Source organism: Lithobates pipiens, unplaced genomic scaffold (genome assembly GCF_037356315.1).
Source record: "Lithobates pipiens isolate NorthernLeopardFrog02 unplaced genomic scaffold, aLitPip1_a1.2 Scaffold_8, whole genome shotgun sequence".
Classification (NCBI taxonomy): Eukaryota; Metazoa; Chordata; class Amphibia; order Anura; family Ranidae; genus Lithobates; species Lithobates pipiens.
This window is the reverse complement of record NW_027507903.1, coordinates 594,163,419-594,188,327: the sequence shown is the minus strand read 5'-3', so window position 1 is coordinate 594,188,327 and position 24,909 is coordinate 594,163,419. Positions and strand designations below refer to the sequence as shown.

The window sequence follows — 24,909 nt, the reverse complement described above, 5'->3', positions numbered from 1 at the left end:
GAGCACAACAAGGCAACCTTTGACAGGAAGAGACGAGGAGAGTTAGTACTGGTACCTGGTGATTTGGTGTGGCTATCCACGGTAAACTTGAAAATGGCGTGTCCTTCAAGGAAACTAGGTCCCAAGTTTTTAGGACCTTTCTCAGTCAAAAGGAAGATTAACGAAGTTGCTTTTGAACTAGAACTTCCAGACTCACTAAAGGTTCATCCGGTATTCCATGTATCCTTATTGAAACCTTTCACTCCCAATCCATTTCCTAACCGAAAAACCACTCCTCCTGATCCGATCTTGGTTGATGGTGAAGAAGAATTTGAAATTGAAGCCATCCTAAAATCCAGAAGAAGAGGAAACCAGAACCAGTTCTTAATCAAATGGAAAGGATATGGTCCTGAAGAGAACTCCTGGGAGCCTGAGGACAACATTCATGCGAAAGATTTGATTCGATCCTTTAAAAGGGCCCATCCGGAAAAGTTTGCCCAAAAGGGCATCCGGAGGCTGCCCCTTGGGAGGGGGCAATGTAATGAAAATCTCACGAAGAGATTGTCCTCCAGGTCCTCTGATGTACGATCGTCGCGGGTACGCACGATCGCACGAACGCCCTTACGTTCGTACACAGGTGCGCGTGCGCGGGCACTCGCACGGTCGCGTGCGTGCGTCCGTATTGGCGCCAAACGGCCTATTTAAACCAGCCTCTTGCCAACAGTCTTTGCTGTCTGCTCAACAGCATTATACCTGTGAGACCTGATCTGTGTTGTTGTTGTTCCTGTTTGACCCGGCCTGCCTGTGACCCATCTGCTATCCGCCTGCACCCGACCTCGGCTTGTTGTGACTACTCTCCTGCCTGTTCCCTTGTACTTCGTTCCTGCCTGGTATCCGATTCGGCTCGCTCTGACCATCCGTCTGCTAGAAGGGGTAACCTGCTTATATACTGAACTGTTCATCTGCTATAAGTGCCTGCTCATATTGAACTACCTATCTGCTGCAATAACCTGCTATACTGAACTGTTCATCTGCTATAAGTGCCTGCTTATATTGAACTACCTATCTGCTGCAATAACCTGCTATACTGAACTGTTCATCTGCTATAAGTGCCTGCTCATATTGAACTACCTATCTGCTGCAATAACCTGCTATACTGAACTGTTCATCTGCTATAAGTGCCTGCTTATATTGAACTACCTATCTGCTGCAATAACCTGCTATACTGAACTGTTCATCTGCTATAAGTGCCTGCTCATATTGAACTACCTGTCTGCTGCAAGTCACCTGCTTATACTGGATTGTATTATCTGCTACAAGTGATCTGCTAGTATTACACTATCCATCTGCTTCTAGTACCTGCTTATATTGACTGTTATCTGCTGCAAGCACTTGTGTATATTACCCTGTTCATCTGCTACTAGTGACCTGCTTCCCTGCACTGTTTATCTCCAAGTTACCTGCTCCTTTGAACTGTGTATCTGCTATAAACTACCTGCTGATCCCTTCACTGTGATCACCTGCTCCACTGATCCTCGCCTACCCATCCTACCCATCTGTTGATCCTGCCAGGCACCTGTACCCCTCCTTACTCCTGTGTTCCTTGTTGTATTGCCAGGAAACCGGTAGTGGGAGTCGTAAAGGAGGCCTCTCTCCGCAATCCGGGCTCGCTACTAGAAGGTACGTGACATCTGGGAGGGGTCAATTACCAATTTGCCTTCCATAAGTGGTACATAAACCCATCCCCACCATTGTTGGCACCTCTTCCTTGGAGCCTGGAGTCTTGAAAAGTTCTGCTGCTAACAAAGCAAACAGAATATTGGCATGCATTAAAAAGGGGATTAACTCCAGAGATAAAACGATAATTCTCCCGCTCTACAAGGCTCTGGTCCGGCTGCACCTAGAGTATGCTGTCCAGTTCTGGGCACTCAGGAAGGATGTACTGGAAATGGAACAAGTACAAAGAGGGGCAACAAAGCTAATAAAGGGTCTGGAGGATATTAGTTATGAGGAAAGGTTGTGAGCACTAAACTTATTCTCTCTGTAGAAGAGACGCTTGAGAGGATATATGATTTCAATTTTCAAATACCGTACTGGTGACCCCACAATAGGGATACAACTTTTTTGTGGAAGGGAGTTTAACAAGACACATGGCCTCTCATTAAAATGAGAAGAAAAGAGGTTTAACCTTAAACTACATAGAGGGTTCTTTAATGTAAGAGCGGCAAGGATGTGGAGTTCCCTTCCACAGGCGGTGATCTCAGCGGGGAGCAATAATAGTTTTAAAAAATTATTAAATAAGCACTTGAACGACCACAACATACAGGGATATACAATGTAATACTGACATATAATCACACACATAGGTTGGACTTGATGTGTCTTTTTTGAACCTCACCTACTATGTAACTATGTAAGAAACAACCCTCATACCACAACTGTGCGGTATCGAGGTGTAGAGAAACTCTACATCTACTTTAACCAACCAGGTATCTTTTGGGACTTGTAAATCCTTGATCTTAGCTAGGACATCCCTGGTATCCTGCAAATATGACCTTAATCCTGTAACCGTATCTTTCGAAAGTGAATCCAGGTATTTTCCCATTTTATCTAAGGGACCTTTAATGGCGGACACGATTGGTCTCCAGGGGGATTTTTTTAATTTTATGGACCTTGTGTATAATATAGAATGTTGGTATATTATATTAATTTATCCATAGATGTTTGTACACACACTTGCTTAATAGATCAGCTTCTTATGCCAATTTTAGTTTTACATTTAGTACATCAACTATATTTGGGAACAGATCACTTTCAGGCTCATAATAGGTATTCCTAATGCCCAAAAGCCGTATTACCTCCCCCTCACACATTTGTTCACTCATTAATACAACATTTCCACTCTTGTCACTTTTCTTTATTACCACCTGTTTTGCCTCCTGTAGCTCTTTTAGAGCCGTCTATCATTTTTTGAAATGTTATAAAGAGTTTAATTCTGTTTTTATCATGTCTAAAAAGAGACTAAGCCATTTAGTTTTACCAAGTTAGGGCATCTTTTTAGATTTTATTCTTAAGTTAGCCTTTCCTTTTGGGAGGATGTTAGCATGCTCCATCCCATTCCTTTCGTCCAATAGAGGAATAATTATCTCCAAAGCTTCCCTATCATTGCCATCAAAAGTAATCCCACCATCCGGGTATATAAACATCAATAGTATACCTTACGTAAAAAGAGGGTAATGTCTTTATATATTGTGAATTCATCCATACTGTGTCTTTTTAGCAACTGGATATATCTAGTAGTTAAGTGAAAATCTGACAAGTTATTGACCTTCATATCTGTCTCCATTATACTTTCTTGGTCGTTTGTCACTAGCTCCAATTCCTTTAAGCTTCTTGTTCTCGCCCCCTCCTTTGCCCCTCCTTGGGCACCATCTTTTTTGTCTTTGTTTGTTTTGGGTCTTTCTGGTAGTTGGGGTTTATGGGGAAATGGGGGTGGGGCTGGATTTCCCGATTGTCCCATCCCCCTCCCCCGGTTCTAAAAAAAAGTCACTGATTTAACCCTCCCTTCCTTGTCTGTATCACTTGGAGATCTTTCACCTTCCGAATGGGAGGCTGACCTGAAACCATGTCTTCTTGATCTGCTCCTACCTCGTCGGATAGTGAGATCAAAGATCTCAACCTTTTCCCAATCACCAAGATCACATCTAATTTTTGATTCATTTAGTTACCTTTAAATTATGTTGTGTTTTTTCTATCACCTTTTTTAAAATTAATTATGCTTTTGAAATTCCTCAGTGTCTTTAACCACTTGCCGACCGCCGCACGCCGATGTACGTCGGCAGAATGGCACGGGCAGGCATAAGGGCTTACATGTACGTCCTTTGCCTCCCGCGGGTCGGGGGCCCGATCGGGCCCCCGCCCGGTGCCTGCGGCGGTCGGTATTCGTTCGGGAGCGATCCCGGACGAGGGGACGGCCATTCATTCATGGCCACCCCCTCGCGATCGCTCCCGACGAATAGAAATCCCCGGTGACATCACTTCCTCTCCTGTAATGTAAACACAGGAGAGGAAGTGATGTATTCTCTCCTCCGTGTCGGTATTTTTCGTACCGACACGTAGGAGAGCGGATCGGTGAGTTGCACCAACACTCTACACACACAGTAGAACATGCCAGGCACACTCACACCCCCCCTTTACCCCCCGATCACCCCCCCAATTACCCCTGCCCCCCAGTCACAGTGACACCAATGTCATTTTTTTTAATTTTTTTTGCATTGGTGTCATTTGTGACTGTAATAACTGTTAGGGCAGTTAGGGTTAGCCCCCTTTAGTTCTAATGTACCCCCCTAACCCCCCCAATAAAGGTTTAACCCCGTGATCACCCCCCGTCGCCAGTGTCACTAAGGCTGGGTTCACATTGCAGCGGTTTATGAGAACGAATGTGATTCGCACCGCACTGCAGTGCAAATCACATCCGATCTCTGTGCGATTCGAGTTCAGCCATTCGCCGCACCCGCCGCACCCGCCACACCCGCCGCACCCGCCGCAAATTCGCACGGGACCCTTTTTTTGGCCCGCAGCAGAATCGGATCGCATGGGTGTTCACACCATGCGATCCGAGTTTGCAGATCGCACTGCGATATGCGAACTGATCTGGGGTGTCATTAACATTTCACTGACACTCCCAGCAGTTCGCATAGGGCAGTGTGAACTGCCGCCGGGAGGCATGCGATGCGGGAACCCGCCGCGGATTCGCGGCGTTTCCGCATCGCTCCAGTGTGAACCCAGCCTAATAAGCGATCATTTTTCTGATCGCCGTATTAGTGTCACAGGTGACGCTAGTTAGGCAGGTAGGTATTTAGGTTCGCCGCAGCTTTTTATAGCGCCAGGGACCCCCATATACTACCGCATAAAGCCCCCTGATTGCCCCCTAGTTAACCCTTACACCAGTGATCACCATATAACTGTTACAGGTGACGCTGGTTGGTTAGTTATTTTTTTATAGTTTCAGGGCACCCGCCATTTATTACCTAATAAAGGTTTAACCCCCTGATCACCCGGCGAGTGTCATTTGTGACTAATAACTGTTAGGGCAGTTAGGGTTAGCCCCCTTTAGTTCTAAGGTACCCCCCTAACCCCCCCAATAAAGGTTTAACCCCGTGATCACCCCCCGTCGCAAGTGTCACTAAGGCTGGGTTCACATTGCAGCGGTTTATGAGAACGGATGTGATTCGCACCGCACTGCAGTGCAAATCACATCCGATCTCTGTGCGATTCGAGTTCAGCTATACAGATAGTATGGCTGAATTCGTGTCGCACCCGCCGCACCCGCCGCAAACTCGCACGGGACCCTTTTTTTGGTCCGCAGCAGAATCGGATCGCATGGGTGTTCACACCATGCGATCCAAGTTTGCAGATCGCACTGCGATATGCGAACTGATCTGGGGTGTCATTAACATTTCACTGACACTCCCAGCAGTTCGCATAGGGCAGTGTGAACTGCCGCCGGGAGGCATGCGATGCGGGAACCCGCCGCGCATTCGTGGCGTTCCCGCATCGCTCCAGTGTGAACCCAGCCTAATAAGCGATCGTTTTTCTGATCGCTGTATTAGTGTCACAGGTGACGCTAGTTAGGCAGGTAGGTATTTAGGTTCGCCGCAGCTTTTTATAGCGCCAGGGACCCCCATATACTACCGCATAAAGCCCCCTGATTGCCCCCTAGTTAACCCTTTCACCAGTGATCACCATATAACTGTTACAGGTGACGCTGGTTGGTTAGTTATTTTTTTATAGTTTCAGGGCACCCGCCATTTATTACCTAGTCTCACTAGTGTACCCCTAAATTTAGGGGTGTCTACTTTCCAAAATGGGGTCATTTGGGGGGGGTTTGTGCCATCTTGGCATTTTATGGCCTTCAAAACTGTAACGCCCTTAGAAAGCCTGAAGGCGGTGCTTGGTTTTCGGGGCCCCGTACGCGGCTAGGCTCCCAAAAAGTCCCACATATGTGGTATCCCCGTACTCAGGAGAAGCAGCAGAATTTATTTTGGGGTGTCATTTCACATATGCCCATGGCATGCGTGAGCAATATATCATTTAGTGACAACTTTGTGAAAAAAAAAAAAAAAAGTTTGTAATTTTCCCGCAACTTGTGGCAAAATATAAAATATTCCATGGACTCAACATGCCTCTCAGCAAATAGCTTGGGGTGTCTACTTTCTAAAATGGGGTCATTTGTGGGGGTTTTGTGCCATCTTGGCATTTTATGGCCTTCAAAACTGTAATAGGTAGTGAGAAGTGAACTCAAAAATTTACGCCCTTAGAAAGCCTGAAGGCGGTGCTTGGTTTTCGGGGCCCCCAAAAAGTCCCACATATGTGGTATCCCCGTACTCAGGAGAAGCAGCAGAATTTATTTTGGGGTGTCATTTCACATACGCCCATAGCATGTGTGAGCAATATATCATTTAGTGACAACTTTGTGTAAAAAAAAAAAAAAAAATTTTTTTTTGTCATTATTCAATCGCTTGAGGCAAAAAAATAAAATATTCAATGGGCTCAACATGCCTCTTATCAATTTCCTTAGGGGGTCTACTTTCCAAAATGGGGTCATTTGGGGGGGTTTTGTACTGCCCTGCCATTTTAGCACCTCAAGAAATGAGATAGGCAGTCGTAAACTAAAAGCTGCGTAAATTCCAGAAAACGTACCTTAGTTTGTAGATGTGACAACTTTTGCGCAAACCAATAAATATACAATTATTGACTTTTTTTTTACCAAAGACATGTGGCTGAATACATTTTGGCCTAAATGTATGACTAAAATTGAGTTTATTGGATTTTTCTAATAACAAAAAGTAGAAAATATCATTTTTTTTCAAAATTTGCGGTCTTTTTACGTTTATATCGCAAAAAATAAAAATCGCAGAGGCAATCAAATACCATCAAAAGAAAGCTCTATTTGTGGGAAGTAAAGGACGCAAATTTTGTTTGGGTACAACATTGCATGACCGCGCAATTACCAGTTAAAGCAGCGCAGTGCCAAAGTGTAAAAAGACCTCTGGTCATTTACCAGCAAAATGGTCCGGTCTGAAAGTGGTTAAAGGGGTCCAGTCCCCAAGAGCTTTTCTCAACCAATTTATAAAGTTCTGTTAATTATGTTTCTTCCTCTTCAATTATTAACCCCATGACTGCCAAGCCATGGTCTATACAGAGGGTTTTCCACTTGTCAAGGAATCTCTCATTTTGCAGATGTTCTGCCGGTACCACTTTATCACATAAACCACATGGAATTATTTTATGTTGAATATGAGATTCAAAAAAAGATACATTACACTTCCTATTTAGATGTTTTCTCATGAGCTTTTTGTGCTCCTTGAAACAATTTCTAACCTCTTCTTTGTTGCTAAGAATGATTGTTAAATATTTTTGAAAAGCTCCTTAAATCTCCTGATCTATTTCATCCGCAAGTACAAATGCCATTCCAAATAGAGAGGTAGGTCTATAAATACAGATGTTGGTTGCTAACCATCAAGCTGTGATTATAATGCAAAATAACCCTTTACGAACAGCTCATTGAGATCCAAAACTGATAATGTACAAAAAACAGCATGTTGAGGGTACTGACATAAGTCAAAATAGATATAAATACCCCATATAGACTATTCAATTACCAAATTGAGGTAGTGTCACTCTAGTCACAATACTGCATATAAACAAAAATTCCCACTAGAGTAGTGGAAAAAAGAGGAGATTTGACCATATGAGTGACACAGCATATAGTGTTGGGGTTAAATAATTCATAATTTATTGATTAAAAAGAAAATTTATAATGTCCTCCCATTGGAGGAAGATCATGTAATTACTTAAAATGGTCACTTAAAATTTTTCCAGTTCAGGTCCCAAAGACTTCAATGAGGTTGGTTATTTGGTTCCAAGCTTTTGTGATGTTTGAAAGTTCTGCTTGTTGGGGTCAATTCTCTAGTAGTCATTTCTACTACAATGATCTCCACTAGCTACTAGTTTGCTCACTCAGAAGAGGCTGCATCCAGGTAATACTTTGCATTTGCTCAATGAATGCAAAGCATTCTCTCATTGCACAAGGTAAAAAGGCTGGGCTGGGATGTCACAATTTCTGCCTCATCCAATCAGAGAACACTTTTCAATCATTGAGAAAATGCAGAATGTTCTCTGGTGCCTCTACTGAGCAAGCAACCTTCTGTGTTCATTAGGGAGGGCAGCCACTCGGCACAAGCCCCAGAAGCTAACAGGGATCACTGGAGTAGTGGTGCCTACTGCAGTGATTTCAAACTTGTATGGGGATTCGATAGGCATGGAACATAAATACTTACTATGATGGAAGCTAGACCAGTGGAACTATATAAAAATTGGCATACATGGAATTCAGCTTTAAATCAGAACAAGATGAAAGATAAATACATAGTAGGAATACATATGTTCAGTATACTCATGTTTCAGCAGCGGTGAGTGGTTATACATCTATATATTCACAGTGACATTACTGAATTACTTTTATTATATCATTTGTTTGAGTTTTAGTTAATTTAACCTCACAGTGTGGTATTCATTTTAAAGATGTATCTTATACAGCCAGACATGTTTTTCACTCTGTGCAGCCAAATGGGTCACATGCAGAGTTCCTGATTAAGCAAATCAACTTCCTGGTTTAACAAATTAGGTTCCCGTGTTAACTCTCTGCCTTCAGCCTCTTGACTTAACAGTGAATTAGAATCATCACATCTCTCCTATAGCCAGAGAACTTAGTTTGGGGGTAGAAATGTCAAAGCAAAAAGTAGAGTGATCTCTATGATACAGAGGTGTGTTTCTTAAGAACCTCTGGCTGAAATTACAAATGCTTTGGTGTATAAAATAGTAAACATATATCAATTTCAACCCTATATTTAGCAGTCTGATTGGAGTTCCTCTTTAACTCAGGTATTACTTGTAAATAATGTCAACAGTATAGAAAGTAGGGTATCTAGGGTTAATGCATTATCTAGCTTTAGCTATAGGCAGCATCTATCTATAGAACTATATGCCTGAAGATATTCATTGTATAGATTATACAGACCTTTTCCTTTTCTTTCTGGTTCAAGAGTCACAGACTTTAAGGCTCGGGTAAGACGCATTCCTTCTGGCTGAAAAAGGTGCATGGGAATTATTTTTGTGTTCTTTGTAGTAGTTTTTAAAACATTCTTAAAGTGATTGTAAATTGACAGGTAAAGAAGAGCCCTGGGGCCATCCTAAACTTTATTAATCACAATTCTGAAATTGAATGTCACAACTCTGAAGTTAAACATTACAATTCTGACTTTCAAAATCAGAATTCTGAGATTTAAAGTGAGAATTCTGAGATTAAAATGTCAGCATTCTGAAATTGAATATAAGAATTCTGAGATTAAAAGGTATAAACTGGGGGCGTGCAAGGCCGCTTAACTGAGAGCTCCTGAACCCTCACGCTCTCAGCAACTTGCAGCGACGACAGGCAGAGGCACTATGTGTTACGATCCGACTCTCCACACTGACGAATACTGCAGGAGAGACGTTGAAGCGGCGGAAGGCCAATAAACCACCCCAGCACCTCACAGACTTCTACCCGGCAGCTCCACCGCGAGGTAGGCAAAATGTGCCGGATCTAGCTCCAGAGGAGTGGCCCGCACACAGACTGCCCATCCAGCTGTGGGGAGACAGGCTGACACCCAACCTGAGGAGCTGAGAGAATTCTCCCCCCCGCTACTCCCACCACCCACAGCACAAACCAGGCTACGTAGGGAGGGAGATGAATTCTCTCCTGGGCTGCAGCAAACTTTCTCACAGGCTTCGACGCAGGCTAAAAAGCAGGAGTCCCTTATAGAACTGTTCCCAGCCACAGAGAAAACCCTATCAGAGAGAATTATGAAGAACATGTTGTTCTCACTTAGGAGTACACTATACAGTGACTTCTCAGATATGTTTGCCCCCTTGAATGATACGGTTCAAACACATACTGACAAAATCCAGCACTTAGAATCCAAGATGGCGGATCTCTACTCTGCACATAGCGATCTTGTTGACGCATATGCTGACCAAGAATCTGAGCTCCAGTGTCTTCAAAACAAAATGGAGGACTTAGAAGACTGCTCAAGAAGGAACAACATTAAATTTAGGGGAATACCTGAAACCATACCCCCCAATGAGCTCACTAATTTTGTCCAACGCCTCATGAAGGCCCTAATCCTGTCTCTGAGTGACAATGAACTATGTGTTGATAGAGCCCACCGCATACCTAAACCCAAGTTTATACCTGACACTGCGCCCAGGGACACTTTGGCACGCATTCCCTTTTACCATGTGAAAGAACGTGTCGTGGTGGTGGCAAAGCAAAGTCCAGTAGTTCCAGATGAATTCATTGGTATCTCCCTATTCACAGACATATTACAGCAGACAGCGATGAATAAGAAGAAACTCACTCCACTTACAAATATCCTACGTAACAACAGCGTCATCTATCGATAGGGTTTCCCCACTAAACTGCTTGTCTCCTGAACACCTGCAAGCTGAATGGTCCTTACAAAGCCCTCTTGCCTTTAAATTAGCCTCTGCCTGTTACCATACCTCTCACATTAGCATGAGGCTGGGAGCTCATCCACCTAATTTGTTCTGTTCTCTTTTATAGTTCAGTGCGCAGCACTGCTAGCGCATCACGATTCTATAGCAGCCTCGGCTGCCCATTGTGCCTGCATTGCCAGTAATTTCCTAAATAAGTTGTTTCTGTTTGTTTCCCGCCTATTTCTTGTTTTGGATCTCTGTACCCTTCTAGTCACCACTCAAGATGCTGAGCACACCACACATAGACCCTACCCGCTGACTATGTCAAATGTATTATCTTTTGGATCTGTGGAACCTTTACCTATCTCGACAGAAGTGATCAACATGAACAACCCTACTGAGTGCGACATTATTCCAAGGATATTGAACTTCCCACCCACCAGGTACTCCGTTCACTTTCTTCATCAATATGATACAGTCTCATATGGCAACACCATAGCCTATAACAAACTACCTCCATGCCTCTAAAGGTTATGTCTCTTAACTCTAAAGGCCTCAACAGCCCCTTTAAGTAGACATCATTTTTGCTCAGGAAACTCATTTTGCTGCCAATAAATGTCCACGACTAAACTTCCACAATTTCCCTTATCTATACCTAGCCAATGGCCCCAAAAAAGCTTGCGTGGTTCTTATTGCCATCAAAGACTCTGTTGTTTTTTGCCATATTTGCACCATTCTGGATCCCCAGGGATGATACATCATCCTCATTTGTGAATTGAACCAAGCGGTTTTCACACTAGTCAACCATTATGCCCCAAACATGAAACAGAGGAAATTCCTAGCCCCACTACTTGCCAAGGCCCTGGAAGAAAAACAAGGGACCCTGATCTTCGCTGGTGACTTCAATATAATCCTTAACCCTGCCATGGACTCTACCACCTCTACAAGAAGACCTGAACACTCCATCGCTCCACTACTCCACAAACATGAGTGATATGACATTTGGCGCTGTTTCCACAGGTCTGAGAAGGACTTTACCTTTTTATCTGCAGCCCATTCTTAACTGATAAAGTAATGCTATAGAATTGGCCTTGTGCACATGGCACAGCCAGTACCCCTAGGGATGTTTAGATATACCAGGCCGTAAAGGAGTATAGTACAATGAATTTATTAATCAAAAAGTATATTACAAACATGTAAAAAACATATAGTGGCAATACATAACAGGTTGCTGAGCCAGTTATTAATGGTGTAAACAATAAACTTGCGACTTAAGTATCTTTGGAGAAAAATGTAGACGTTTCGGACCGACCGTCCTTTTTCCTAGGCATATATCTCATGTGTACATAGTCTAAAAATATAAATGTAATTGAATTAGTACAGCATAATATATATCAAAACGTGCAGAAAGCTTGCAGGGGGGTTGTACATAATAATACATAAAATGTATAATACATACCAGCCAAGCATTAATACCAATAGGAACCAGCAGGGGGTGCGAATTTAATAATGTTGACGATTGCCACAATGTATAGAGCTGTGCCTGATGTCAGATGAGCCAATTTGCTCTGATAATACGAATGTTAAGCCAATGGTGTCCAAGGCTGCTGCGGTAACAAGGTCTCATCCGGGAAGGTATACGGATAGCCTAACCCAGTATAACACCAGCATAGTGTGAGACAACGTTGGTATGTGAAAGTAATGAGTATACTCACAGACAAATTGTCTACAAAAAAAGCGTAGATAAGTGTAAATAAAGTGCAATGATATCTCACCAAGTAGTTCAGAGTGTGTCGATCCAAAGTGGCATGCACCAGGCAGCATACTGAACGCCACCTGTTCAGGCCTTATATCACCCATAAGAGTGATACTGATCAGCTGTGAGTAGACAGCACTAAGCTGCCTCCACAGCTGATGCTGGTGGGGCCCGGTGGGAGTGCCAATGGCATCTACCTAGCCGGCCACGTTGAGATCTCTGACAGGACGGGACAGGGCGGGGGCCACATCCTGCGTCATGACGTCACCAGCGCATGGGTAGCCCTGGTCGCAGCGCTCCAGTGCAAGCGCACCATGGCGAAGTTAAACAACCCCGCCAACTGGGCTGAAAGACTGCATGCATCCCATAGACATGGGAGTGTGCAGGTCTCCCGGGTACCAGAGCAGCAATAATGGACCATATATTGAGGGGGAAAGTAGAAATAATATATATTATATTTTATCTGAAAAGTAATATGATTACATGGTTAAGGAATGTAGGCGCACCCCCTAGTGAAATATGGCAATAGTATTAGCAACAAGGGAAGCACAACATAGCTGCAAAAGTGGACATATGTTTCACGACAGTCTAATATGTAACAAACACCCCCTGGTGGAATTGGATAATGGTATTGGCGGGGAAAAACATTGTATACAATTCTTATAGTAGGGATAAGATCAATGTTATATACAACACACAAATACATGTATAACAATGATGATGCACAATACATTTAGGAAGAAAAGTATAAAAAAGTAAAATCAAGAATGCTTAACAAATAATATGGGCTTATTATGAAAGGAGAATTGACGTGATGATTTTTACTCACCAATACCCAAGAAATATATATATATAAATTGATATACAGTATCTGAGTGTCTAAGATATATGTCAGCAGCATCAGCAGATAATCACATACCACAGCCCCGCGCCGTCCCGTCAGAGATCTCAACGCGGCCAGCTAGGTAGATGCCATTGGCACTCCCACTGGCCCCACCAGCATCAGCTGTGGAGGCAGCTTAGTGCCGCCTACTCACAGCTGATCAGTATCACTCTTATGGGTGATATAAGGCATGCACAGGCGGCGTTCAGTACGCTGCCTGGTGCATGCCGCTTTGGATCCACACACTCTGAACTACTTGGTGAGATATCATCGCACTTTATTTACACTTATCTACGCTTTTTTTGTGGACAATTTGTCTCAGTATACTCATTATTTTCACATACTCTCCCTGTTGTTTAGACACATACCAACGTTGTCTCACACTATGCTGGTGTTATACTGGGTTAGGCTATCTGTAAACCTTCCCAGTTGAGACCTTGTTACCACAGCAGCCTTGGACACCATTGGCTAAACATTCGTATTATCAGAGCAAATTGACTCATCTGACATCAGGCACAGCTCTATACATTGTGGCAATCGTCAACATTATTAAATTCACACCCCCTGCTGGTTCCTATTGGTATTAATGCTTGGCTGGTATGTATTATACATTTTATGTATTATTATGTACAACCCCCTTGTGTTTTGATATATACCGGCTGTGCCATGTGCACAAGGCCAATTCTTTAGCATTGTTTTATTGGGATGATATTTACCACCCTAGTGTTGATCACCAGCCTGCACGAACTACACTGACTTCGTAACTGATAAAGTGTCTTTACAAAATGTTCTCCACGCTGACATTGCTACAATTTCTTGATCAGACCATGCTCCAATTACACAAGAATTTGACGACAAACTTCGTAACTCTCCACACCCCCCACTATGGAGACTGAATGCCTCCCTCTTGGAGAACAAGCAATTGTACCAAAAGATTGTGCAAGAACATCACAACTTCTTTCTGTATAATGACACTCCAGAAATTAGTAAGTATACTTTATGGAATACTTATAAGGCATATATGAGAGGGATACTAATTAAATTGGCTTCATACACCAAGAAACAGAGGATGAGGCAGATTGACGACCTGCTCCAATCTATAGCCAAAAAAGAACGAGATAATAAAGGTAACCCAACTCCCCGTTTAACTAATGATATCCTCCAAGAGAGACAAAAACTAAGATCCCTGTTACTCTATAAATTTTAAAATCACCTAAAATACCTTAAAGCTAACGATTATGGCCTGCATAACAAAGCTGGAGCTTGGTTAGCTAAAAAAAAGTCAAGGCAAAACAGCTTAAGCCCAAAATAGCTACCCTTAATCACCCCCTATCCCACAAAACTCTTTTCAACCCCAAAGATATTGCTAACACCTTTGTGGATGACTATTAATCTCTCTATGATCTCCACAATGATAAGGCCACTCCCCAACCCTCTCCTGAGCTCATCAGTAGTTTTTTGAGAAAAGTGAAACTTCCTAGCCTTACTGACGATCAACTCAGGTACATCTCCCAGCCATTCACAACCCAGGAAATATGTTTGATCATTAAAAAACTCCTCAACCACAAATCTCTGGGAGACAATGGTTTCTCAAACGAATATTATAAACGTCTCCCTAATGAAACTGCCCCTCATCTACAAGCCATCTTCAATCTTGCTGCCTCCTCTGGATCTTTCCCTCCCGAAATGTTGAGAGCTGTGATAGTAACGATTCCCAAACCCAGTAACGACCCCACCAGTCCTGCTAACTACAGGCCTATTTCCCTTCTCAATACGGATGTAAAGATCTTTGCCAAACTCCTAGCGCTTAGATTGCAACAAATTTTACCACATCTTATCCACCCTGACCAGGCTTTTTCCCGGGCCGTCAAGCCCCAGATAGAACCAGATGCCTCATCAATCTAATCTCCCAGGCTGGACCCTCTCGGACGCCTTTTCTGCTCCTCTCTTTGGAGAAGACATTTGACAGGGTCCACTGGGGATATCTTAAGATAATACTTGACACATTTGTTATTCAAGGGTGGTTACAGACCACTATTCTTTCCCTATATTCCACTCCCTCGGCCATCATACTAACTTTGGGGATCACTTCCAAACCAATACGAATAACAAATGAAACTAGGCAGGGATGCCCCCTATCGCCTATAATTTTTAAATTTCTCATGGAACTGCTAGCAGAGAGTATTAGGTCACACCCTGACATTACAGGCCTTGCTATAGCAGGAACTGAACACAAAATTAACTTCTTTGCGGACCATGTCATGATCATACTTTCTAACCCCAAGACATCCCTACGTGCAACACAGACAATCCTAGGCGAGTTCAGTGCAGTATCCTCCTACAAATTGAATTCAACAAAGTCCCAAATCCTAGGTATTAACATCCCACCCCCTTTGCAGTTAACCTTATCCAAAACATTTCCTTTTCTTTGGTCCCCTCACTCGCTATAATTTCTAGGCATCCAACTGACCCCACATACTTCACAGCTGTAAAAACATAATTTTAAACCTTTCTTGGATTCACTACCCCAACAACTCTCTCAACTACGAACCCAAGAACTCTCAACAGCAGGGAAACTAGCCACCCTGAAAATGTTACTTCTACCTAAACTCACCCTGCCACGTACTTTTCTCATCTCCATCCAAAAACTATTCACACAGTATATATGGAACCACAAACCCCCTAGATGCTCTCTCAACATTAAGATGAGGCATAGGAAGAATGGGGGAATGGGTGTCCCCAATGTCATGGCTTATTACAAAGCCTGCGTTATAGATCAAATGAAGTATTGATGGACACCCCCCAAACATAAAACAAGGGCTCTCATGAAATCCAAAACTGTTCTGCTTAAAGATCCTAAATCAACCCTAATTGCTCTTAAGATAGGAGCCCCGCCTCCTCGTTCCCTTATCCCAACAGTGCAAACCTCTATCAAGATGTGGTTAGAAACTCCCCTTTCATCTCGAGCTAAAGGATCACTATGCAAAATCCCTATCCCTCTATCAGTACTCCACCACTTTATACCCTGCATTGACCTGAATCTAAAGGACTTACCCTAATGAAAGACCTATAGCAAGGAACAACTCTACATACTTTTGCATATCTCTCCTCTAACTTTAATCTTCCTCACTTAGCACACTTTACTTACCTACAAGTTCAAACCTTCCTTCACAAACACCCCATACCCTTTGTACTTAGCCATGCCGGCCACAATACTTACATTCCTCCAAGAAGCTAAAACTCCATTAAGAGGGATCTCCCTATTCTACAAAGTGTTCAATGCACAGGACTCCTTCTCAAAGTGCACTACCATTATAAAATGGGAGGCAACCTTAGGCAAGACCTTTACAGATACCAATTGGTAAAAAATGTTCTCTATCATCTATGCCTTGACTAGGTGCGTGAATCATTGGGAACTCTTTCAGAAAGTAGTGCACTCCTGGTATCTTACTCCATTCAAACTCTCTAAGTTCTATCCTTCACATACAGCCCTCTGCTGGAGAAGACGCAGAAAATCAGGTACATTATTCCACTTATCATGGTCCTGTATATCACTAAGGTCATTTTGGAACAAAATTTTCTCCATACTGTCAGACATAGATGGCCATCAACCCTGAATTAGCAATTTTACACTTGACTATCCAGGAACTACCACCCAACATGCGAGTAGTGGCTACACAACTCCTTCTCACCGCAAAACTCACAATCACGAGATTGTGGAACAAACCTAATCCACCTTCCCCTGTGGATGCCATCCTTACCCTAAACCACCAATGTGAGATGGAAAAATTGTTGGCCACTATGAACCTCATAGTCGCACCGTTCAAAGATAAGTGGAATCTATGGCTATGCAACTCCAAGTGTACAGTCGAGATTTGATAATTGTTATTTAAGATTCAAGGTAATGTAAACCAACCCAAGAATCACTAACACGGTTATACTTCACACTGGTGACCACCCTGACCCCCCCGGCTTTCTCTTCTCTCTTTCTCTTCCCTCTCTCTTCTCCCCACCCCCCCTTTTGATAACTGTATCTGGCATGTTTATGGTTAAAACCAGGTTAAGTTACTTTACCTTTGTCTACAGTTCAGATGACACTACTTTTTTTCTCGGATGACTTAGTTGTTATGTTAACATTGGATACCTACTGATAGCTTGAACCTGCTTCAGTTTCTATTGTTGTATTATCTTACCTTGATACACTAAAATAATATTGAAAGTAAAAGGTATAAAATTAAAATAAAAATATTTCTTAAACGGTTGCTTGAGAGACTGTCAGAGAAGTTGATTAGTATAGTATTCAGAGAGATAATAAGAATTCTAAGTTTTAATCTCAAAATTATGATTTTGAAACACAAAATTAAGAGTAGACATGTGCATTCATTTTCATCCGAATGCATTTTTATCCGAATTTCGGGTATTTTTGTTATCGTTTTAACAAATGATAACGAACGTGCAGAATCCAAAAACCAAAAGATCCGACATAAACAAATGTTTTATTTTAATTTTCATTGCGACAACAGTTCGATATAGAGATTCGACATGACGCTGACAATAGCGATCTGTGTCCATCTAACCTGTGGTCGAATGTGCCTAACCTTAGCTCTATTAGTCCAAGATTATTCTACATAGAGAGAAATGATATGACATAGAGAGAAAAGATTCAACATTATAGAGACAATAGCAAGGTCGAATGTGCCTAACCTAACTCTATGTCGAATAATCTTGGACTAATAGAGAGAAAAGATTCATCATGAAGATTTGACGAAGCAGTTGCGAGAGCGGACATTTATGGTCAAATGCTCCGCCCGTAGGCTATAGAAGAATTCTAATGTTGGTTGACTAGTAATAAATATAATTATTACTAGTGTGATACAACATTAGAATTTTACTATAGCTTGTAGGCAGAACATTTGACCGGAAATGTATGATTGCGGCGTCGTACAGTTTAGCTGCTCCGTTGAATCTTCTTAGAACATTCGACAGACAGCATGAGCCTTCAATGACAGATTCGACCTTGATTATTTTGGACGAATGCCTTTTTTAACAAAACAAAATAAATAAAAAAAACAAATTTGGGGAGTAACTAAATTTTATTTTTCGGACGAAAACGAAATTCCAAAACAAAATATTTTAGTGTGCACATGTCTAATTAGGAGTTTTAATTTTAGAATTCTTTGAAACTCAAAGAGCAAGAGAGCGAGTCCTTGCTATACACAGACAAGCAAGACTGGCTCAGCCACTGTTGGATTGTAAGGTGCCGCCATTGGGATAGGATGCTGATGCAGCTGGCTGAACAAGCTGTCACCACACAGGATTGCCACTCAGGGCTCTTCCTCCTTTTGTGTCTTATCGCTAAAGAAGTTGGGATGCGCATTTCAGGAAGCAGATCATCCCCTTCGGCAGTCTAACTACTGGCTACCCTCTGGTATAAATATATACAGATTGTACTCTACAGGTGTTAACCCTTGCTAATCTAGGTGGTGTCCCTAGAGCAATGTGTATAAAATATACAATGCAATAACTTTAGAACTTTAGGCCTGTGTGGAGACGTCTAGTACAGCCGACAGCATTAGCATCTTACCCAAGTGGCGGTGCCTTACAATCCAACAATGGGTGAGACAGCTTTGCTAGCCATCTACTATAGGTTCTTTCCTTGATTTGTGAGTGAATTGTGGTTTGTTTTTAACTATTACACTGAATAATTATAAACTACAGCATAAGGCCGCTTGATACCCCTCTCTCCCTTTCAGGACATGCAGTGAGATTAGTGACTGGTGAGGTACTGGCTAGTATCAGAGCCAGGCACACACAGGTTACATACGTCGCAAACGTTAGAGCGAGAACAATAATTCTAGCACTAGACCTCCTCTGTAACTCTAAACATGTAACCTGTAAAAATTTTAAAGCATCGCCTATGGAGATTTTTAAGTGCTGAAGTTTGGCGCCATTCCACAAGTGTGTGTAATTTTAAAGCATGACATGTTCGGTATCTATTTACTCAGCGTAACATCATCTTTTACATTATATAAAAAAATTGGGCTAACTTTAGTGTGTTTTTTTATTCATGAAACAGTTTCTTTCCAAAAAAAAAAAAGCGTTGCGCAAATACAGTGTAACATAAAAAGTGGAATTGGTCTGGGTGACAAGTGGTAATTACCATAAGTAAGTAATATACAAATAATTATTGTATATTGTTTTTAAGGTAATTTACTATATTTTCAAAAACTGTACTCAAGCAGGTGGCTTAATGGACAAATTACTGAAGTTTGAAGTTAGAATTTTCAACCATAAATTTAACAGTAAATAGGAAAATAATAAATTATTATCTTTATTATTATTATCTTACATAAATTATTATCTTATAACATATAGCATAATAATATATGATTTAGCTTGTACCTTTTCAGCAGGAGCAGATTCTCATTCTATCTCTTAACTGTGTGAGAAAAACATGGGATTGTGGGTAAATCTTATACACATAAACCCATGTTTTTTCCTTGTAGTTAAGAGGGCTGGGCTGGTAGGGAGTATTTGTCTTTTCGACACATTCCCCCTTCTATGACACTGCAGTGAGAGGTGTGCCTCCACTACAGCATTTTTATTGGACAGCTTGGTTTAATGGCACTTTACCATTGGTCCAAGAGTCCAAGCTGTCCATTGAGCTCAGTGCCTCTGACAAGAAGTGAGGAGAGACACTGTCAGCTCATCCTCTCAGTCTGCTGCAAACAGAGTGTGGCAGCTTGTATTTAAACTGTCCGCTCTGTATGTAGCTTCTGACAGGCTGCACAAGGAGCCCTGTATCTCTAGAACCATAGGTCGTAGGAGCCCCAAATTTTGACCAGTGGTGGGATAGGACCTCAGCTATGTTACCCAGGCTGTTGAGCTGTGACCCTGAAAGTTTTTTTTTTTAATGTTCATGGCTGCCTCCCCTGAATGCATGTCCCTGCTCCCTTTTTATTTTATAGATTTCAGTTCCCCAAGTCAAGTGTAAGGAGGCAGCCCTGCAGTCAGTCAGCAGTAGTGTACAGTATCTAGTATCTGCAACACCTTTGGGTTTTGAGCTAGTTTGTTATATTGTTATTCTTTTCTTACTATGATCTGTCCTGACCTTTTACAGCATAGTATTTGCTATAAGGGGTTGCTACATAGTATTATTCTTGCTAATATGTTTTCTTTGGTGTTTTTTTATATACTCCCCAGTGTCTGCTATTAACAACTCATGCATTATTGGGTTATGAATTTGTGCCATAGGCAATTTTCTCTTTTGAACTCAGAATTCTGACTTCAAAGGTCAAAATTTTGATTTTTAAATAGTTTTTTTAGGATGGTCCCAGGGCTCTTCCAAATATAGAGGGTGGGCTAGCAAGAGATCCTGCTAAAAGTGCAAAGGGCAAAAGGGCAAAGTGACAGATTCCCCTGCTATCTCACTCCCAAACATCTTATATTTACCTTCCCTAAACTCCCCACTCTCTGCTGCTTCATCAGAGCCATTGCATAGACAGTAAAACACCACAGAAAAACAAAAGGCTACTTACCACGACCTTCAGCTTCTTCTTGATACCATCCGACACCGACTGCCCAACAGCCTTCACTTCTATGTCATGAAGGCCAATGGAGAGTGGCACAATAATGAATGGAACGGCCACAGAAGAGGAAGGGGAAATGTACACTTCCTGACGGTATTTTTTCTTTTGGGTGGAGAGACTGCAGAACTCAGGGTTGTAAGAGAGTTCCACTCTGACCTGCAATAAAATCATACAAACTGGTAGCATAGCCTGAAAATATTGAAAAAAAATATGAACTGAATACATTAATACAGTTTACTAACAAAATGTCCCTAAATTGGTACTAAAAACTTATTTTTTTCCTTAAATAAATCTGTATGACTGAATTTAGCACAACCAAATATATTTTTTTCCTTAAAAAAAAGTCCTACAACACTAATATTTTCCTATCACAGCTGTAACTCAGCTTACCAGAACTTCCAGCCAGGGAGTGTACCATCCTTACTTCAGTTATAGCTATCTGGTCCCATATGAGACAACCAAGTAGCTCAGAGATCAGCTGAAGTTTTTTAAAGTCTTCAAAGCGCGTTTCCCACTTAATATATATATATATATATATATATATATATATATATATATATATATATATATATATATATATATATATATATATATATATATATATATTAAAAGTCAGCAGCTACAAATACTGCAGCTGCTGACTTTTAATAATCGGACACTTACCTGTCCCAGGGTCCAGCAATGCGGGGAATCGAAGCCTCGCTCATCTCCCTGTCCTCTTGGCGGTGCCAGCATTTTAACTATGGGCGCCAGGCTGTGGCTTCACATCCGGGTACCTACTGCGCATGCATGAGCCACGCCGTGCGCCGTGACTGGCTGCAATCATCTAAGACCTGTCATGTGTCCCAGATGATTGACAAGAGGGAGGGGGGAGAGGCGATCTCCCTTCCTACGCCGAGGGAAGTGACGTCTGGAGCCCAGGCGCGGAAGGAGGCAGACTATGAGGGACCCCCTAGCAACAGGCATTTAGAGTACAAATTTTTTTTTTCTCCAAATGTTTTTTTGTATTTTTTTTAAGCACATTAATACATTTTTTTTTTGGGGGGGGGGGACTCCACTTTAAGTTATATGTACAGTGCATCCAAAAAGTATTCACAACGCTTCCCTTTTTCAACATTTTGTTATGTTACAGCCTCCTTCCAAAATGGATTAAATTCATTATTTTCCTCAATATTCTACAAACAATACCCTATAATGACAACATGAAAGAAGTTTGTTTAAAATCTTTGCAAATTTATAAAAGAAAGAAGAAAAAAAAATCACATGGATACAAGTATTCACTGCCTTTGCCATGGCACTCAAAATTGAGTTCAGGTACATTTTGTTTCCACTGACCATGTTTGAGATGTTTCTACAACTTGATTGGAGTCCACCTGTAGCAAATTCAGTTGATTGGTCATGATTTTGTAAGGCACACACCTGTCTATATAAGTTTTAGAAAAGAAAACAAAAGGGGAGGTGACCAACCTCGACGGGACTTTTTTTTTTTTTTTTTTTTTTTTTTTCAAAAAAATTTTATTGAGAAAAGGAAATGGTACATTACAAATGGGTGAACAGTACAAATAATTTTTCACATTTTCGAAAAAGTACAGACTACAAGAGAGCAATAGATCGAGAGACAAATGGTGCCAAGGCACCGACGGGACTTTTAACGGTATCGGGCATAGCATAAAATAACAAAGGATCAAATAGCAATCACTCAGAGAGAGTTTTTTAAGAAAAAATATTTTTTTCAAAAAATTTATTATACAAAAAAAAATATAAAAACTAACAATTTTTTTTTTTTTTGCTACTAAAACAGCACTATAAATACATATATATATCCATACAATACATTGAGATCAAGAAGAATTGTTTGTGAACTCAGTCAATGTAGTAGGATGCTCGACATGTTTCACTCATAGACGAGTTTCTTCGGGAGCTTTGAATATCATTGACAAGTATAATACTGCATGGATAAACACATACAAGAAAGTGATTAAATAATACAAGTGCCCATATTTACAATATCACGTAGCTGCTGGTGATGCCTCGAAAAACGTGTAATAACTCTAGTATGGACATTGATCTTAGGGGTTTTATTTCCATAGATCAAGGTGGATCTATCTTGTTTTTTTGCCCTGAGGTAGGAGCGCTTGAGGCACTTGTGGCTGTAGCCACGTTGCCGCAGACACTTCTGTAGTGATTTAGCCTCTCTCTCGAAAAGTTTGTCGTCACTACAGTTCCTTCTTACTCTGAGATATTGACTATAGGGTATACTAGACACCAAAGGGGGGGGTGAGAACTGGTGGCGTGTAATACCGTATTTGCTGCTGAAGATTTGCGGAACAAAGTGGACCCCAAACTTCCATCAGAATTGATGAAAATTTGGAGGTCCAAAAAAGTAAGGGAAATTTGGCTTTTTTCCAGCGTGAATTTTAAATTAAACTCATTGGTCTTCAAATTTTCGAAGAAAATCAAAAGATCCCCCTCGGTCCCTGTCCAGACAAAGAAAACATCGTCTATGTAGCGCCTCCAGATAGGGATCTGGTCAAAGGCACTTCGCAGATTTTCTTGCGCCAAAAGGTGTCGCTCCCAGGCCCCCAGGTACAGGTTGGCATACGATGGGGCACACTTTGTCCCCATCGCAAACCCCTGCACCTGGAGGTAGGTGGTTCCCAGACGCCGCTGTGTTGGGGGGAGGGCTTTATAAGGCAGCATTTGTCTGCCTTTCGTTCACATTGTGGAGGGCTATGTACATGCAAGACTTTTATGTCTGTGCAACCAGGTATGTAGGTGTTTTCTCTTTGCTTCTGATTTTCAGCCCAATCTTTATTCTTGACTTGATTGTTTACTTAACAACATACTGCAACTAATTTTTGGCTATTATTTGCTGGTTTGTTTTCTTTTTATGCACACCAGACTCGTTAAGCCCTATGGGAATATAAAGTCCATTTTACCCTGTATGAGAGTGGCTAGGAGGATACCTTCTCTGCCCATCCTGGATATTGTGTTTTACTTATGGCAGTTCCTGACCCCTAAATATGGGTTCAGGTTTTCTAACGTGGATCTTATCAGGTAATTGATTTTAGCCTATTAACCCATGCAGCTTCTCTCAGAAGTCGCAAAATCAGAGCGATTCCTGGGAGTTAATATGTATGATTCTCCTTTTCTTTAATAGCATACATTTAAACTGATATTTTGAAGCACCTCCCTGCAAGCATCTACAGTCCGGGTATCTCCCTTCCTATTCACCACAGAGGCTCTTCATTCATTTTTCTTGCAATATGGGATTATTTTGATCTTTAGTTGTGTGAATACACAGTAGGTGAGTGTTTGATCTTTCAGCCTCCTAGATTGTTATACGACCCCAATGCTTTGTTCCCCCATACACATAACTATGTATATATCAATGCTGTTTGTAGCAATCAGATTCAATTATGTGCTTTTTTCTTTAAAGCTTATTGTAAATATGGGCACTTGTATTATTTTTGGGATTATTTTGATCTTTAGTTATGTGAATACACAGTAGGTGAGTGTTTGATCTTTCAGCCTCCTAGATTGTTATACGACCCCAATGCTTTGTTCCCCCATACACATAACTATGTATATATCAATGCTGTTTGTAGCAATTAGATTCAATTATGTGCTTTTTTCTTTAAAGCTTATTGTAAATATGGGCACTTGTATTATTTAATCACTTTCTTGTATGTGTTTATCCATGCAGTATTATACTTGTCAATGATATTCAAAGCTCCCGAAGAAACTCGTCTATGAGTGAAACATTTCGAGCATCCTACTACATTGACTGAGTTCACAAACGATTCTTCTTGATCTCAATGTATTGTATGGATATATATATATATATATATATATATATATATATATATATATATATATTGTAGACATGTCACTGGAGAAGTGGTTGAGGGGGTGTACATCTCACCTAGGTTGCTACACAGTGTGAGATGGTAAATCCAGGATGGATCAGTTTCTCAGCAGCGATATGCTGCTGAGTTGTTATTTAATTTTGCTGGGCCTGGGTTTATATGGAATGGCAGGTAGGTTTGGTAGAGGGACCTGTCATTCCACATCCCCCGATCCAGTTCTGGGTTTGGGATCAGGTGAGCTTTGATCCTAATTAGCCTGGGAAGCTAAAGGCTCTGCAGGGTCTGCAGGTGATT

General features: G+C 41.5%; 1 protein-coding gene across 1 annotated transcript in view; it reads right to left on the bottom strand.

Moving 5' to 3' along the window:
- The window catches only part of LOC143961246 (complement C3-like), a 659,302-nt gene that overhangs the window by 264,821 nt on the left and 369,572 nt on the right, over positions 1–24,909 (bottom strand). The window contains exons 21-22 of the mRNA XM_077470481.1: positions 20,696–20,902; positions 9,062–9,128 (exon numbers count right to left, since the gene is read on the bottom strand). Coding sequence (XP_077326607.1) covers positions 9,062–9,128; positions 20,696–20,902 — 274 coding nt within the window. The remainder of the gene's footprint in view (positions 1–9,061; positions 9,129–20,695; positions 20,903–24,909) is intronic.